Source organism: Ostrinia furnacalis, unplaced genomic scaffold (genome assembly GCF_004193835.3).
Source record: "Ostrinia furnacalis isolate ACB-3 unplaced genomic scaffold, ASM419383v2 OfSCF3837, whole genome shotgun sequence".
Classification (NCBI taxonomy): Eukaryota; Metazoa; Arthropoda; class Insecta; order Lepidoptera; family Crambidae; genus Ostrinia; species Ostrinia furnacalis.
In genome coordinates, this window is record NW_021134076.1 from 420,115 (window position 1) to 438,844 (window position 18,730).

At 36.6% G+C, this 18,730-nt stretch overlaps 1 protein-coding gene across 1 annotated transcript in view; it reads left to right on the top strand.

Annotated features, from left to right (window-relative positions):
- The first annotated feature begins 293 nt into the window (after nucleotides 1–293).
- Traf4 (TNF receptor associated factor 4) overlaps nucleotides 294–18,730 on the top strand; it is a 110,782-nt gene continuing 92,345 nt past the window's right edge. Inside the window, exon 1 of the mRNA XM_028312210.1 lies at nucleotides 294–400. Coding sequence (XP_028168011.1) covers nucleotides 366–400 — 35 coding nt within the window. The 5' untranslated portion in view covers nucleotides 294–365. The remainder of the gene's footprint in view (nucleotides 401–18,730) is intronic.

Genomic DNA, 18,730 nt, shown 5'->3' on the forward strand with positions numbered 1-18,730 from the left:
AACTAACCCCGACCTCGTAGGGCTCCCACCTGTTGTCAGAAGAACCTGTACGATTAGTTCACCGCCTATTGTCTGTCAAGGCACAGAGCTCACGCGACCGCCGTCGACGCCACGCGCGCGCACCGCAAACCGAATCCAGAATACGAAATTGTTTGACGCAATTCCGAACATTCTGAATTCAATTTTGAAACGCCATTTCGAATTTGACATTCCTAATTCAAATTTGAATTTTGTAAACTGTTCTATTTTTCGAAATTCGAAAGTTTGAACGAACTTTTAAGAAAATTGTGTATGGACAGTGACATACGGACGTGAAGTGCGGATTTTCTTGAGTTCATTTTGGGAGAGTGCGTTTTGAAACAGCGATGACCCCTGTCGGACTGTTGTTCAAAGTGAACAGGTGAGTTAGCGTGCGTTTGTTAATTGATTTTGTATGGATGTATGAGTGGTTTTGACACTTATTTATAATTAGACTCTATTTTTGTAAGAGCTATAAATAGCCAAGGCTTTTTGTAACTAGTAATTTGTGAAATACATAACTCCAAAAATAGTCGGCAAAGAAATTATGATAATTTTGATTTTTTTCTCATAAGTAATTTTCTTGCGACATTTTACCTATAAGTAGCTTTATTTACTGTACTATCTATTTCATCCATAAGCTTTACCTAGTGTCAAATTAAACTTGTGTTAGATAATATTATTGAATAAATCAATCAANACATTTCTAAAAATAGTCGGAATAGAAATTATGATAATTTTTATGCTTTCTCATAATTCTCTTGTGACATTTAACCTATAAGTATAATTGTTTACGTACTACCTATTTCATCCATAAAATTTTCCTAGTGACAATTTAAACTTGTGTTGGATAATATTATTCAATCAATCATTTATTGTGCCAGTTATAGGTAATACAGTAACAGTAATAGAGTCCGCTATAACCTGCCGATATTGATGAACAAAATTTTAATCGAAGACTTATAAATAACGACCTAAACATGATCTAGCATGAAACTAAGATGGCTTTGTAGCTGCGGGTCATAAACATTGAGAATGGGATGCGCAGGCGCTTGCGTCTCATTTCTTCGCCATTGATATTCCGCGCGCGTCCCCATTGTGGCGTCCAGTATTTTTAAGGTGTTGGAAGTGTTTGTATGGGATTGTATGGAATTGTATGACATGCATGTATGATATTGTTTGACTCGTAGTTTTTGTGTTGTTTGTCTGTATCCTCAGGAACTTGACTATGTTGCATAGTTTAAAGATATTGAAATTTTTATGTGATGTTGAGAAACTTGACCTTCACTGGTTGGGTTTTTATTGACGGTCAAGCTTAAAATCCTGGCTACAAAGGAGTTGCAGTTTAAAGAAAATATAGTTGCAACCAAATGGTTGGCTATTTGTTCTAATTCGATTCTAATTGAGTATTTTAAAGTAGTTTACACAGAGTTGTCTTAACTAACTCAGATTGAGTTATTTTATCGCTTAGGTTAATAAACTCGTTAGCTTGTTGATGTTTAAGGTGTTAAATAGTCATTAGATGTCAAAAAATGCGGCAAAGGATTATAGCTATTAAAATTGTATTAACTAGAAAGAGTTACAAATTCATAGTTTTATTAATTTTATTCGTAGACCTTTTGGAGCCGGAATTCTATAAAATTACTGAAATATTTTACACTTAGGTACATTATGTTTTAAAGCACCTTAATGCACATTCTGTTCAGAACACTTGAGATCTCATAGGTATGATTTATAATTAAAGTTCGATTGCAGATTGGTGGGTAGTCTGTGGTCACAGTACTTTGAAGTGACTAAAGTCTCAAAAAGCTTTCGGAATTAGAAAAGAATATATTAATTTTATTTCGAAAAAAAATTGTACACAAAAAAGAGAAAAAACACTGAAAAAATACTTACTAACCTTTTGATACAATCAAGCACATGGGTACAAGACACAAGTACGCACAATTTTGTTGCAATGCATGGCACACCTAAGTTTAAAATCACATAAAAGATGATACAGTATTTCCGTTGATGTGCCGGTCATCCATACAGCCCAGTGCCAATCAAGCTCCCGGCCGCATTAATCAAGATATCAGAGCATAATCTACCGGCACTGGTTTTTAGTTGGCTTCCTTCAAGGCTACAAGGCTACTTCGCACCTTCACCGATATCCCTGTACCAGTTTGAGAAGTAAAAGTTCGACATTGACAGTAGGGGTATGGGTCTTTTCCTGTCCCACGTCCCTTATTTCCACCACTGCAACTCCTGTAAAACCAGGAACTAATGAAGGATTAGTAGTCTTGGAGGTGAGTGTAAAATAGAGTTTGAAGATTTTTAAGTTCCATTCAATGCTAAACTAGAATTAGATACTGAAAATGTAGTATTAACCATACTGGCCATTGCCCAGAAAGTCAGTTACATTTGACTTTTAAAAAAATGCATTTTTCAGTCGGTAAAAATGTATAAATACGACGCACTGAACTTTACAGAACATGCTTTTCATTTCGAAAATCAGAACAGTTTATGGCCATGCTCGCTTTTCGACGAAGAGTAACACGTCCATGCCGTGTCCTTATAAACGTTACTCGAAGCTTGCACCCTCGTCTTTTCCATGTTCAGTACACAAGCTAGATAGCGTTTTTCAGCATTTTTGAGCCTGCCTAGACCTTGCATATTGCTTTACATAGTCATAGTCGCGGGCGCAGTCTCGAGCCGACTGGTTTCCGAGGAAGATACAATTACCGCGCTAACGGGGCATTTGTCGTACTTAAGTTCGTTCAGGGTTGACAGAGGTCATGCTTTTACTAAGTTCATTAAGGAATAACAGAGGCTAGAGAGGTATGTCGCGTTTGAGATCCATTGTTCTCAGTTTCAATAGAATTAACGTATGAGTATGCGTAAAAAATATTTGTGTTTTACTGTAAATATTTTAAAAGAATATCAATCATGACATGAAGTAGTAAGATTTATGTTGCCTGATTGTCTCTGATCTTTTTTTTTATGCATAACAAGGCAGGTATTTGACCAAAATCGCACCTGATGCTAAGTGGGATGCAGTCTAGGATGGTACATATCTGCCCAGTAAGTGCCTATTCACTCTCGCCTTGAAGATGCCCGGATTATGGTTGATCTACCTTTAAAAGCCAACTTACTGAAAACGAATGGACGCCACATGTGTGCGGAAAAACGTGTTATTAAAATCATGTAAACATGCTTGTCGCCAGCCAGCGGTGACTAGTTCGCGGCCCGTTAACCTAAGCTCTTTGAAATAAAGAAAGAAAAAGACAAATTTATTTGGTTCGTACATAAATACTCCTTTGTACTTCTTCATCTATACTTATAATAAATCTGTAGAGAGGTCAATTCTGTACATGAAATATATTTTCAAAATAACTATCAGGGGGTGATTAGTGATCGATACTGATGCCAAAAATNTTGCATATTGCTTTACATAGTCATAGTCGCGGGCGCAGTCTCGAGCCGACTGGTTTCCGAGGAAGATACAATTACCGCGCTAACGGGGCATTTGTCGTACTTAAGTTCGTTCAGGGTTGACAGAGGTCATGCTTTACTAAGTTCATTAAGGAATTTACAGAGGCTAGAAAGGCATGTCACTTTTGAGATCCATTGTTCTCAGTTTCAATAGAATTAACGTATGAGTATGCGTAAAAAATATTTGTGTTTTACTGTAAATATTGTAAAAGAATATCAATCATGACATGAAGTAGTAAGATTTATGTTGCCTGATTGTCTTTGATCTACCTTTAAAAGCCAACTTACTGAAAACGAATGTACACCACACGTGTGCCGCGAATACAAAACGTGTTAAAACCATGTAAACATGTTTGTTACCAGCCACCTACCGTTGCTATAGTCGGTGGCTTTGCACAGAGTCTAACTCTTTGTAAATTAAAAAATAACATCAGTAAAGTGCAACTGGCAATAATATACATATTACGACGTAGGACCGGTCGTCGTGGAAATTCTTGGGGGAGACCTTTGTCCAGCAGTGGACGTCATTTGCCTAAAACGAGATTATATTATAAAAGTTTTCCCGCTCTGGCAGCCCTAGCCGACATAATGAATCGGGTTGACGCCAAACCGGCCGAGTTGACGAACGCCCGGATACGCGCAGCTGAGAAATATCGGTGCCATTACCCGTAATTACCATTCAGCCTAATTATGAAAAGGCTATATACAATCTTAGCACGCCATTTTATTTATACGATCTATAAATACTGTATAAATAGTATGTAATGTCGCAGAAACTGTTTATTTCTTGCGTTTTCATGCCTAAAACGTACTTACAACTAATTTTGATGGGCTTTTGGTATACCAAATGTTAAATTTTGGTAAATGTTATCTGTGGTAGGTAAGTATAATAGATGGATGAGACCTGGCAGAAGGCATAATACTTTTGGGGTGTTAGGGGGATATGAAAGTTTGAAGAGAGAAGACATAGACTTGATGATGGTTGAGACGGATTTAAACTTTAACGGCATAATAACGAAAGTGAACTAGGACAAAATAATAGAAATCCTGTATGGTGATTGAGTAACTAAGATATAAAAAAATGTTTTGGTAATTTTTACACTGCGCCATCTAAGCAAAGCTTCGAGCAAAGCAACTATACCAGCCTAGCGGCCGCCCGCGACTTCGTACGCGTGGATCCCGTTTTACTCCCTTCATCTATCTTACGCGGTTTAGATTTTTTCATACAAAATCAAAATCAAAAATCAAAATCAAAAAATATTTATTCAGTTTAGACCACAAGTGGCACTTATGAACGTCAATAGAAAATAATAAAAAAAGAAAAAGGTAGCCCTTATGGGGCACTTTACATGTCTCCTTATCTTTTGGGCCCTACCTCAGATCATAGAAGGGAATAGATGTGAAACGGGGGCGTGGCGCGTGTCTCCGCGATATGCCCAGAAACGAACATCGGCCGCGTAGCTAGGTTAGTNTATATCTGAATAAAATCTAAAATAGTCGTAGCCATTTACAGAAACGCTGGACAGCCAGCGCATGCGGCGACTGCGTTTGGTGCATTCGGCCTTGCGGCTGACTTTTTTGTTGCGCAAGAGTGCAGCGCGTTTAGCCGAGTATGCGGATACGTAACGGTTCAAAATGTCTGCCATTTTTCAAATTGTCCTTTACACTTTGTTTTGTGCCGTGTAATTTTATGAATTCGCATAAATGGTTAAAATGGAATGACAGTGACATTTGTCATGTCACACACAGTGTCATGACACAGTACATAGCGATATATCCGGCAGTTTGGTGCTAAAGACTGAATAATCTGAATATAGTACATATTTATTTCACTTACAAATAAAATAAAACATATTGATTGACCTTAATCAATAAAATATGTGCAGAGAAAGTACTTGAAAGTAATCATACCACTTGTGTCCCGCATAACATGAGCTTTCTTAAAGCTCTACAAATAAAATAAGAAAAAGCTGTACAGATTTACATCGTGAAAGCACTCTGAAGTCTTTTACAGTGAATGCATATTTTAGGCACTCAAAGGGTGATAGAGAAAGTTTCCCTGTCACCCTATATAAGCTCGGCCAATATATGTAGATATTTATTTATTTATTTATTTATATAAGGCACAGCTACAGAGAACAAACAATAACAATACAATTAACACAACAACATAGCACAATATTAAGTCTGAACTCCGATTAGAGCCAGGCACAGCATTTAAATAACAAAGAAATAACAAAAAAAAAAGAAAAAAAAAAGATATTATGCAAGGTTACAATAATTCATAATGGGGGCATGTGAAAAGTCTCCATCCGTTTATAATGGTGTTCCATTCGTATACATTTTCAGCTCTATGCGAATTATTGTAACCTTACCCCCATTGTTTTCCCCGATCACATCCCCAAGCTGGCACTAGATTGGAACCTCCTAGGAAAAAGCAAACGTGGTCGCCCCAAACAAACTTGGCGGCGCACTGTAGCAGAAGAGGTGAAGAAAATCGGCAAGACTTGTAACGAGATCAAACGCGAAGCTCAGATCGAACGCGATGGAGGACTGTTGTGGACGCCCTCTGCCCTATGGCTATGCCTCCTAGGGGACATAGGATATTAAGTCAAGGACCCCGATTGTTAAGCCGGGTTAATAGTTATTATTATTGTCAAATATCAACCACTGTTAAGTGTCAAGCGCTTACTCATTACAAAATACTTACTATCTTGTCAAAGTGCAATTTAAGCATACCAGCCTAATTATAGTACTAAACGCCCACGGTCCATGGCACAATTTATGGGTCCTATAAATAATAGCCCAATAAAACGGACATTGTATAAATCAGAATGCTCATATTTATGACGGAGTGCTGACTATATTTGAGCAACAATGATTATAAACAGTTGTGGAACGTTATTTTATGATAAGTTTGTGACAGGTATTTTTGTTTATGAGTTTGAGGTCTTTATACTAAACAATACTATGGTTGTGAAAGTAGTAACCTAACTGTATCGTTAAAAATGTTTCAGAGTAGTTAATTATAAGTTCACAACCATGTTTTTGATTCCATATTAGATCAAAACCCTATCAAGACAAGAGAGAAGCGGAGGGCAGAAGCTAACTTTAGACAAATTGCATAATTTAGCTTACTAAAATAATGTATGTACCTAGTTTAAGCTTATTCCATCCATAACATTCCATCTGATAACCGCGAATAAAACAAAACTGCCACGCATTCAACATATTTCTTGCCCATAATAATATCACCAAGGAAATATGTGACAAGACGACATAAGGGTGACATAGCCTTCCCAATTTACCAGCTATTGTAATCTAGACTCTGTATCTTAAGCAATAAGGGTTAGATACTTTGTGTTATTGCACACATCCTGTGGGTGCGCACGCGCGGATGTGGTATCGTAATAAAACCATATAGGGTGAGGCATGGCCGCTAAAGTGTTTCTCGATGTATCGACGGTTGCGTGGATCGGTAAAATTATGACATGGAATGCGTGACGTAACATCGATTTTTCCCATGAATATGATAGAGTAAATCAATAGTTTGTCTATTGTATCTAGTCATGTATTTAATAGAGATCGTTCTCTTATTTTTAATTGATGAGTAATACTTTCAAGTACCTATCTAATACGAACTGTGAGTATGGTACTAATGCCCCTTCATGAAGATTTGACGTTCTTGGCATTGCATAATAGTGGGCTGTAGGACTTTATAAGGTTTTATATTGATTTTATCTATTGATTTGGGATTAAGCCATACCTAGTATTTTATTAGGTACTGCACCACTATTTATTATTGCGCACACAATAAGTATTACGAGAAAACGTCACAATTCAGTATTAATTTTGAATAAATTCAATTTACAGTTGATGAAAGTATGTGCAATCCACAGTAATGTTTGTCTTAATCTTAAAACTTCATAAAGAATCTCGCGTGTTTCAATATTAGTTTCTGTCGTGTTATGCAGGGAAAAGTTATCCCCTTTACATTGTTGCTACTATTCCTCTTCTCTCCAACGTGGCAGTTCAATTAAAACGTACAACGTCTAAACCAATAGGTTTTGTCCCATTAGGTGCTCGACTGGGCATCGAACCCAGTACTTGGGTTGGAAAAATTCGACTTCAGCAAATGTTGTTGTGAGTCGAATAAAACGTTTCTAGAGCACATGTCTTACGTAGGATCTAGTTATCTTCTGGTAGGGCAAAAAAATAATGAGACATTTATGGGCTCCTTAAGAGCATTTGACGATTTGTAAGTACTAATTTAATTAGTCTAAACAAATAAAGATAATTTTGATTTAGATTTTTGAAACATCGTAATGTAGAGATCAGAGCACATCAAGAAAACACTATGACATTGTATCTAAGTTGTAAAAGGTGCTTTTTTGCAATAAAATTAAATGTTTACGTGCTATACATAATTACATCCAGGGGATTTCAGACATGGTTTATTCATTAAAGTGATGTATAAAACTGATTATATTATTGTTTCACAACTTTATCACCCTTTTATGGACGACGCGTCCCATTATCTTACATAATGTAAGTAACATGCTAGATGACATCTTCAAACCTATGTAACAACTGCAACTAACCCCGACCTCGTAGGGCTCCCACCTGTTGTCAGAAGAACCTGTACGATTAGTTCACCGCCTATTGTCTGTCAAGGCACAGAGCTCACGCGACCGCCGCCGAAGCCACGCGCGCGCACCGCAAACCGAATCCAGAATACGAAATTGTTTGACGCAATTTCGAACATTCTGAATTCAAATTTTGAACGCCATTTCGAATTTGACATTCCTAATTCAAATTTGAATTTTTTAAACTGTTCTATTTTTCGAAATTCGAAAATTTTGAACGAACTTTTCAGAAAATTGTGTATGGACAGTGACATACGGACGTGAAGTGCGGATTTTCTTTAGTTCATTTTGGGAGTGCATTTTGAAACAGCGATGACCCCTGTTGGANAATTTGCACCATAAACACAATGCAATACACAGATTTAAACGTTATTTCACTTATAATTACATAAAACAGTAACAGTGATGAGTTTAGAGACCTTTTATGATATTAAATTAAATAAAAATCAGTAAATAAATTGGGACAAGTTCAAATCAGCTGTTAGCGGTAGTGTTGCCACAGGAAAATTTTCAATACAAATGTTTTTTCCCGCTAACTCCCGTTCCCGTGGGAATTTTGCAATATCCTATTGTAACTAAGCTTTAAGTTTACTAAGGTACCTGCATGCCAAATTTCAAGCGTCTAACTTAAGCGGTTTAGATTTTTCATACAAAAGGATTTTCCCGCTAATTCCCGTTCTCGTGGGAATTTCGGGAATTCCTTTCTTAGTGCACGTCTACGGTACCTAAGCTACGTCCCTTCTAAATTTCAAGTGCCTACGTTTAGCAGTTTAGGCTGTGCGTTGATATGTCACTAAGTCAGTCAGTTTTTCCTTTTATATATTTAGAACGATGTGAGGGGATTGAACCTCCGACCTATGGCATAGTAGGTAGTCTACATAATCTACTAGACACACGCACAGGCTGTCTACTATTCTCTTTGCTTTTACAAGCATGCTCCGCTAATGTAGAGACCACACCCTAAGGGCCTACACGGATGTAGACCGGATGTTATCACATCTACTAGTTACCACTTAGTCCTTATCGGAGGCCTAACTGCGTAACCGTTAAGTTGGATAATCGTTTAGGAGTCAAGTTAGTGTACTCTTGAATTCAAGAAAATAATTATCTTACTTTGTAGTGGAAATTGATTTAATTAAGTTTTCTTACTTTGTATTAAGATGCCATGATCAGATAGCCCAGTAGCTTGACCAAATAGTCTTGATTTAAGAGATTCTGATCTCACGAAAACTTCACGGAGCGAAGTAGTGACGTAGAAAAATAACACGGATAGAAAATAATGATTTCTGAATTAAGAGGATCTTCAATGTTACTTTGTATGATTTTGTTAATTTAACAAAGGTCTAAAAGTGGCTCAAGTCTTATAGAAATACACAGTGCTCTAACATTAAGACATGAGGACGGTATTTGTGTACCAATCTCTCTATCAATCAAGTGTAAATATAGGATACAAGTAACAATTGATACTTGTATCCTATATTACTGTTACAGAGTTAGAGATGACAAAGAGAGAAAAGCTCAAGAACTTTTGTTGTGTTTTCTAGAAATAAAAGGCCAATAATGTAAATCTCGTTTATAAATAAACCTCGGCAATTTATATTAAAACGGTAAAATATAAATTCAACTACATTTATTGGTATCTATAGAAACAGTGTCGGACAGTCTCACCTATTCTATACATAGACGCGTCCAGATTGCAGCAATTTATGTTGTAACTGATAGCAAATGAATATGTTGTTGTTAATTTGCTATGTTTATTATGGTATTCGCGGTTTTGCCTTATTAATAGCTGTTTGCTGGCTCTTATCGCCCCTTATCGTGTGTTGCAGTAATTTAGCTTGAAATGTTTAATGTTGTAGAATTATTTAATGGNTTTATTTAATGGAAAATAGACGCTACTTAATAAAGATTAGTTTAAGTTTTTGGAAAGAGAAACCTTGGAAATAGACGCTACTTAATTTATTAAAGATTAGTTTAAGTTTTTGGAAAGATAGTTTCTTGTACTGTATGTATAGAGCTTTTATTGTATAAGCTCTAGCGACTAGTGTACAATGGAGTACATAATACTTAAGTTTAAGTTAATATTATACAGAGAAACATTTAAATTAGGTGTCAAATCATGCGTAAAGTTTTGAACAAATAGTAAATCACTTATGTAGAGTAGGAAGCATGTACGATATTGATTCATAGTAAAGATACAACACATAATTACCGTATTATGTAGCATAATGTTTCCGAAGTGTGCGTAATATTGGTAATTATTACGCCTCGTGGTATGTGATAATAATGCGATGATTTAATAACATTTAAACATAAGCGACGCGTGCGCTTTTTTCAGGCGTAGAGCAAATTGTATAGGTGATGTATTGAAAAATTATCGGTTGAATTATTACTGAATATGAAAATAAGAAAATTCCATTCAAGTCAATGCTCTTTTGAGAATTGAGAATAATGTATGCGGTATGGAAATTTTTACGAGATTTATGTACCTACAAATACGTAGTTATACGATAATGAATATATGACTAAACTATACATTATAGTATGATTTATTACAAAAGTGCTTTTTTTATCATTTTGAAACAGTGAATTAAATGAATTTCTTAACACTTAATATCAGCTGTGATTCGAAGCGATTTTAAATCGATTTCTAGAATATTATTATTTTTTGAGAGGTCATCAAAAGAGAAAGAAAAATATTTATTAAATCGTAGAATACTAGGTACTGTAACAAAAATATCTACAAATCCTCGGATATGCAGGTTGCATCTCATTGACACAGAAGCTGCGCGCGCGCAAACAACGTGAGTGCATGGCGTTTTAATGATGTGTGTGAGAAACGGCATGGCCATGAGTAGAAGTATAAAATATTCTACCAACAAATACGTGGTATTTAAGTAGATCTAAAACAAACAGATTCACAAAAAAAGGTGCTTCCCCAGATCATCAATCCACTGAGTGTTATAGTACAATTTGTAGTGTTTTTTTTAAATGACCTTTTCATACCTACCTCCGGGGTGGCAGGTTATGTGGGGCTTGAACCCACTATAAACCTGGGGTGTTCTCTCTGCCGCATAGTGGTCTGCGTCTTGGGTACTAAAGATGACCAGGACACACCAATACGTCTTCCACGGACGTGGAGCCCCCCGGGAAGCTCCTGGATGCGGAGAGCGTAGGACAGGTCGTTATGGAAATCTTTGGGGAAGGCCTTTGTTCAGCAATGGACATCAGCTGAAAACAAAATTGGCTGAAGCAACAGCTACAGTAGCAACTAGCACTAGACCCTCATCATTAAGCTAGATAGCTGGCGACAATTTTTTTGTGATGCAGAAACACGATCCTAATCCGGCAAAATTCAATTGAGGTTTTAGCCTCCCTAACCTGCAGTCTAAGACTAAATAACCTGACGACGATAATGTATGCGAGAACAAGTTGTACGAATGCCTATACATTGTGTAAATTCATAAAAAAATTAGTATGATTGGACTGGGTCTTAAATTCTTAACAAAGGTCCAGTGTTTTAAACATGTTATCCAATGAATTACACCCAGCAGCACAAGTCGTAAATGCACTCGCTCCCGCGGCTCATTAGCGCTACATTGTTTACCCGCGCCTGCGCAGCTTCTGTGTCAATGAGATGCAGCCTGCATTATGTATTTGACTGCTTGCGACACGCCTTAGCGCAAACGGGGAATATGTAGAAGGCTCAAGGCATGGACTCTTGCTTGAGGTATGGACGACATATTAAGCTAAACACAGTGGGCTTTTATCTCGTTGTTATACAGGCTATTTTGCATCAGAAATGTCTGATGTACTGTCAAGAGTAGGAACAGTCCCTGTTCGTTGAAATAAAGAAAGTGTACCCAAACCTTCTTTGCAACCTTTATTAATCAGAAATCGTTTTTTTTTTTCATATTTTGTAATTTGTACGTATTATACATAAAGGAACTTTACAAATTAGTTACATAAAGGAACAAAAATTGGTGTCCACTCAGTTTGAACCACTGCGAAAGGTCTAATGCGAGCTTACTCCATCTTATTCTATTTGTTTCTATGTGTAGGTTTTTATAGTAACCCTTTATGGTATACTAAAGTATATTTTATAGTATAAGTTTTGACCTGAAATTGTGTACTGGCCGTTTTGAAATGCCCTTAGATTTATCTTTTGTAAGAGGAAGTAAAACGTCTTGACGACTTGGCGATAATTTTATCAGACTCGTGGGCTCTAAGATGTAATGGTTGGAATCTACTATGTCTGTGTAACGGAATGTGCAATAATGAAAATAAGGAGATTCTCCTATACTATGAAGAGAGATAAATAGATAATTATTTTTATGGTATAGTGTAATCTCCGAAACTTTGCGCCTATTTGTAAAATTGATTGATTGATAATAAATAAAATGTGATACATGATATTACAGGTAATAATGCGTGAGGCTTTTTGCTTATTTTGTTCTTCATTATTATTATGTACTCGACTCGAACTTGACTGACCTAAACATACCATACATGTGAGTCACATTCGACAAGGAAATTGTTAAGTATATAAATGAAGTGAACAAGAAAAGGGGCCTGAATCTCGAAAATTCTCCCACTGTCTTAAGGTTGGCAACGTGGTCGAATTACTTGGCAAAAGGTAAAAAATAATGGTGTTGCCGGACGAAGCCGCTTTGTCCGGAATTGGACGGGTTTCTGCTTCCTCGCAATCAAATTAATGTACTACATGCAAGTAATGGGATACCTTGGAACGGCGCAGGGTTTACACCTTAGGTGACAGATTGTGGTGAGGCAAGGAATCGATTTGTTGTCGATCTGTTTTTCTGTGTTCTCTTGATATTACAGGATATCTACAGATATTACAGGATAATAAAGCCTGATATTACAGGAATTGCGATGGTAGGAAAGACTAGGTTGGTAGGTAGGATACGTCTCGTGTGTCTTATTTGTATTAATACCAAGAGCTATAATTATCTCAGATTGAGTTTGAAATTGATAAGATAATTATAAACGACACAAGAGTATTCAAAACAGAACTTATAGAATGCCTATTTCATCAGTATTTTTTTTCAAGTCGAGTGCAAGTCGTAGCGCATTTGAAATAATCAAAATGTATTTAAGATTTGAAATGAATGCGAATTAGTTACTTGGTAGGTTCAGAAACCTCACTAAGTACGCTACGTATTTGAAATCCACTGTAAGCCCTACAGTCAAACGAATTCGAAACAGTATTTTATCCTTCGTTTCAAAATATCATCTATCACAGCTCCATAAGATTTGATACAGTTTATCTATCTGCCATCGTCTGCCAATCACTGCCAACCCTAGAGCAATGATAGCACTTGGCTGCGCGCGCGGTTTCCCATCGGTATGGCTTACAGCTTTCTTTATTTTGAGTCCGACATGAGCATCGGCCGGCTCGGGTGACGACAGGTCCAGCCGGGTGTAATGTAATAGGGCCGAGATTAGTACTGGAGGCTAGAAAAGCTATAGATTGGGGTTCCTTACATTTTAGTGGAGGATGTTAGGACTTCAACATAATAATATGGTGGACAGACGACGTCACAAAGGTAGCAGGAAGGCGCTGGATGCAGGCCGCTACTATACCGGTCAATCTGGAAATTATTGGGAGAGGCCTATGTTCAGCAGTGGACGTCCTGTGGCTGAAATGATGATGATGATGAGGTAACTATATTCATCTCCACACATATAAAAGAGTTCAATGTTCTCGAGTATTAAAGCACACAGTTCAGTGACGAGAGTAAAGTTAGTGCTAAGCAGAAGAAGAAGTACAGACTGTTGGCAGCCAGCTTGTCAAAAGTAGGTAAGTAGAAAATACAACTACATATTATTGTCTTTTAATAAGACTAAAAAACTTTAGTAAAAGTTTCGGTGGTTCCTAAACCCTGCACGCTCACGCCGTTTTACCCGACTGCGCCAGAAGGAGGGTTATGTTAGTATTTATTACCTCATACAGCCATATACTGGTGGGTAGGTAACTCACGAACCAATAAACCGGACACCCCGTCATTAAATTAACTAAGAATTATAATTTATACATCGCCATATTGAGCAATCCATCCAACAACATTGTTCACAGCCTGTTAACCGGCGTAATGAACTGCACATATTATTATCTGCATTTACATATACTACATATTAAATTATTTAACAGGTTGCTAATGGTGTGCGGTTACGCGATCCGATGAGCTTGTTTGGTTTAATCCATGGTTTTGAATATTGATGGGGGAATATGGATTATGAGATGAAAATCCACGCAATTTATGCACATGTCGTGGCAGCTTTTAACTAAGTCTATACTATAAACATTGATTAAGAATTCGATGTATCTTTCCATTTGATTGTGTCTTGTCAGCTGTCCTTAAACAAATAAATCAAGTCGTCTAGTTTAGGGGTGAGACCGATAAAAGCTTTTCATCCAGAAGTCTTAGGTTCGAAGGCTGCAATGTTCTGACGAAACTGAAAAAAATTACGATAAGTATTAAAACAATAAATGTATGACACATAGCTGAGAATCAAAACCAGAAGCTCTAGGTCTAAGCTAGACTGAAATATAAGAAACCGTTGGGATTTTAACTATTTCTGGTGTTTTATGATGTCTGACACTCAAAACACCAGAAGACCTCATTATAATATTAGTAGAGACAGTTTTCAGAATACAATGCACCGTCAACGGGATATAGCGTGACTCTACAATGACGTAAGAAAATTTCCATTGCAAATTGTTACACATTATTACATGCATAAACTATATCAGTTTCTGAGTTCGCAAAAAGTTAACAAACAGTTAAATAATGCCTTACGGCACGTTAAACCGCGCTAACTGTCGGTTAGCACGAGCACATAAATAAAGTCACTCGGACTCACTGACAGACGGACTGTTTTTAGCTATAGATGAAGATTATGTCATGAGGCGTTAAATCACTTTAGCAATAATTAAACAGTAAATGTGTTTTTTTAGCTATTCTGCGGGCTTTATCAGTCACTCTGGTTCTCCTACAGATCTCCTCATTTCTGATTCGATCACACAGGGAAACCGAGCATAGCACGCTCCATCGCCCTTTGGGTGACCTTGAGCCTTCTTATGTCGCCCATAGTAAACTTTTAGCCCTTTTTTCATGTTTAGAAGAAAGCATTTAGAAGTTATAACGATTATTAGCCAAATCCTCCATTTGTTTCTTATATAAGAGGGCGTGCTCGTGCAGTGAAGGCAAGGGCCTGATGATCAATAACTGTCTAAAAAGCGACTCTTAACTTTATACAGATCAATAAAGAGATGTTTCCAATACAAGCTGTTCAGCAAGCAGAAAAAAAAGTAACAAGATTTTGACTCTCTTCAAAGGCTTTATTTGAGGATAGGTATTTTAACCTACATTTGTAACTTAAGGACTAGTATCATCAAAATGGGTTCAGCTGTGAGGAACAGACAAACGATTACTTTAGTTGCTAAGAAAGCACGCAGACACGGATTTCAGAAACTTGAATCAATACTCATTTAGTTTCCAATCTTCGCCATATTTGCAGAGGTGAACGCACTCATTTAGGCGCATCGCTAAAACGCGCCTTTCCATATAAATATAATGTTATAAATAATAAGTCTAAGTTATGATACCTAGAAGGTAAAATTTCCAAGATTTTGTAATTTTATATGAGCTAATTTTACAAAGTTAAAGACCGCCGATGGTTTATTGTTAGTATGGTTAATAGTATAAGTTAAAAGTATGGTATAACTATGGGGCACACTGAAAACCAGCGCCGTGGCCTTCGTCACCGTGGGTCACGGCATATGCTGAGTGAGGTCCCGTTGCAGTGGGCATCTTGTTGGTGAATGGGTGGCACTGCTCAGTTTACACTTGTTTTTATTATTTCTTCTTCCATTATATGTGCCACTGTCATGTCTATGTAATTGCCTGTATTTGTGTGATGTCCATTGTAATAAATGTATCTTTCTTTCTCTCTATGTATAAAATAAATATATGTATTAGATTTAAATAATTCTCAATGCTTTTACTGATTTAACAATCAGCTCTACGCACGCGCTGTAACTCCGAATTATCGTTAACCGATCAACTTACAATTAGATATTTATCTCAACATTAAATACTAAATACAGCTTATTACGCTGCCCGATAAATCTTCTGCGTTCACGAGCCATTGGTCCGATTACAGCGTTTATTAAACAAAACGCTCGTCCGGAAACATCGCGAGCGTCGCGCGACAAAAACGCTCGGTGCGCACGCGCCGCGATGCGCAGTTGTTTTCTAAGCCGCGCCGACTAATTATGTATTATTGAAGATGGCGCTGGAAAAATGGAAAGAGTGATGTGATTTCTAGATGTGTTCTGTATAATTTTGGAGTGATTTTTATGTTGTATTTCGGCATTTAGAAGTAAGCTACTTCCACCTTCAGCCTAATGATCACTTTCCATCACTTTCGTTTGCGGTTAAAATAATGCTTAAGATCAACACAAATGTGTATGAATTTGTTTGAAATTGCATTGTAACGAACTAGATTATGTAATAGATTCCCTTCTCCTGAAGGCTCAATATTGTGGTGCTGAAAAAAGAAATGACTACGGAATTTATTAGCCATTACTTATTAATAGTGTCTTCAGTTCTTATTTTTCGTTTTGTGTTTAGGCTTGGTATTTTTTAGCGAGTTTAAGTTGTCGATAATGAAGTTTATCGGACTCCATTTAATTTCACTACAGAACTCTACCAACAAACCTACATTGTAATAAACCACAAAAACATTGCATCTTTGCATCTTAATTCGCAGATAATACGGTTCAATTATGCTAAAACGCCGCTCGTACGGTACACTCGTTAACGAAAGGCGTTAAAACACTAAATTAGTAATCATTTATGCTAATTTGAAATCTAGATGAGCGCATTTGCGGCTTCGACACTCTATGGTCATTAGTCAATGTATTTTTATTTAAAAAATGAGTGCATTTACAATTAAAATCATACACACTTTCCATACATACTTGGTAATAAATCTGTTAGAGATTCTGCATGTTTTTCATTTTTTTAATTGATTTTCATTCCTCAATTAATTTCGTTTCCATTTTGATAGAAACGCTGAGCACATGTATTTTTATTTTATTTATTTTCTTCGATAATTCCTTTTCAATATTGTGAAAGTGTAAACGAAAACTTTTCACACTATCACCACTTAATTGGAGTTTTTTTTGTTGATTCTTTGCGATGCTACGAGTACATGAATTATTGCATAGAAAACATGAACGTCATTAAAATGCTATATTAACTCTGTCGATGCGGATGTCGATGTAGAATCTTAGCGATGTCACAAATNTTTAATGGGAAATAGACGCTACTTAATTTAGTAACGTAATAAATTTATTAAAGATTAGTTTAAGTTTTTGGAAAGATAGTGTCTTGTACTGTATGTATAGAGCTTTTATTGTATAAGCTCTAGCGACTAGATGACGGATGTAGAGCATAATAATGTAGGTACAATGGAGTGCATAATACTTAAGTTTAAGTTGATATTATACAGATAAACATTTAAATTAGGTGTCAAATCATGCGTAAAATTTTAAACAAATAGTAAGTCACGTCTTATGTAGAGTAGGAAGCGTGTACGATATTGATTCATAGTAAAGATACAACACATAATTACCGTATTATGTAGCATATTGTTTCCGAAGTGTGCGTAATATTGGCAATTATTACGCCTCGTGGTATGTGATAATAATGCGATGATTTAATAACATTTAAACATAAGCGACGCGTGCGCATTTTTTCAGGCGTAGAGCAAATTGTATAGGTGATGTATTGAAAAATTATCGGTTGGAATATTTACTGAATAGGAAAATAAGAAAATTCCATTCAAGTCAATGCTCTTTGTTGAGAATAATGTATGCAATATGGATTTTTTTACGAGATTTATGTACAAATATGTAGTTATACGATAATGAGTATATGACTAAACTATACATTATACAATTACAAAGTGCTTTTTATCATTTTGAAACAGTGAATTAAAATGACTTTCCCAATTTACACTTAACATTAGTTGTGATTCGAAGCGATCAAAAAATCGATTTCAAGCTTATTATTATTTTTTGAGAAATCATCAAAAGATAAAGAAAAATATTGATTAAATCGTAGAATACTAGGTAAGTACTCTAACAAAAATGTCTGCTAATCCTCGGATATGCAGGTTGCATCTCATTGACACAGAAGCTGCGCGCGCGCAAACAACGTGAGTGCATGGCGTTTTAATGATGTGTGTGAGAAACGGCATGGCCATGAGTAGAAGTATAAAATATTCTACCAACAAATACGTGGTATTTAAGTAGATCTAAAACAAACAGATTCACAAAAAAAGGTGCTTCCCCAGATCATCAATCCACTGAGTGTTATAGTACAATTTGTACTGTTTTTTTTAAATGACCTTTTCATACCTACCTCCGGGGTGGCAGGTTATGTGGGGCTTGAACCCACTATAAACCTGGGGCGTTCCCTCTGCCGCATAGTGGTCGGCGCCTCGGGTACTAAAGACGACCAGGACACACCAATACGTCTTCCGCGGACGTGGAGCCCCCC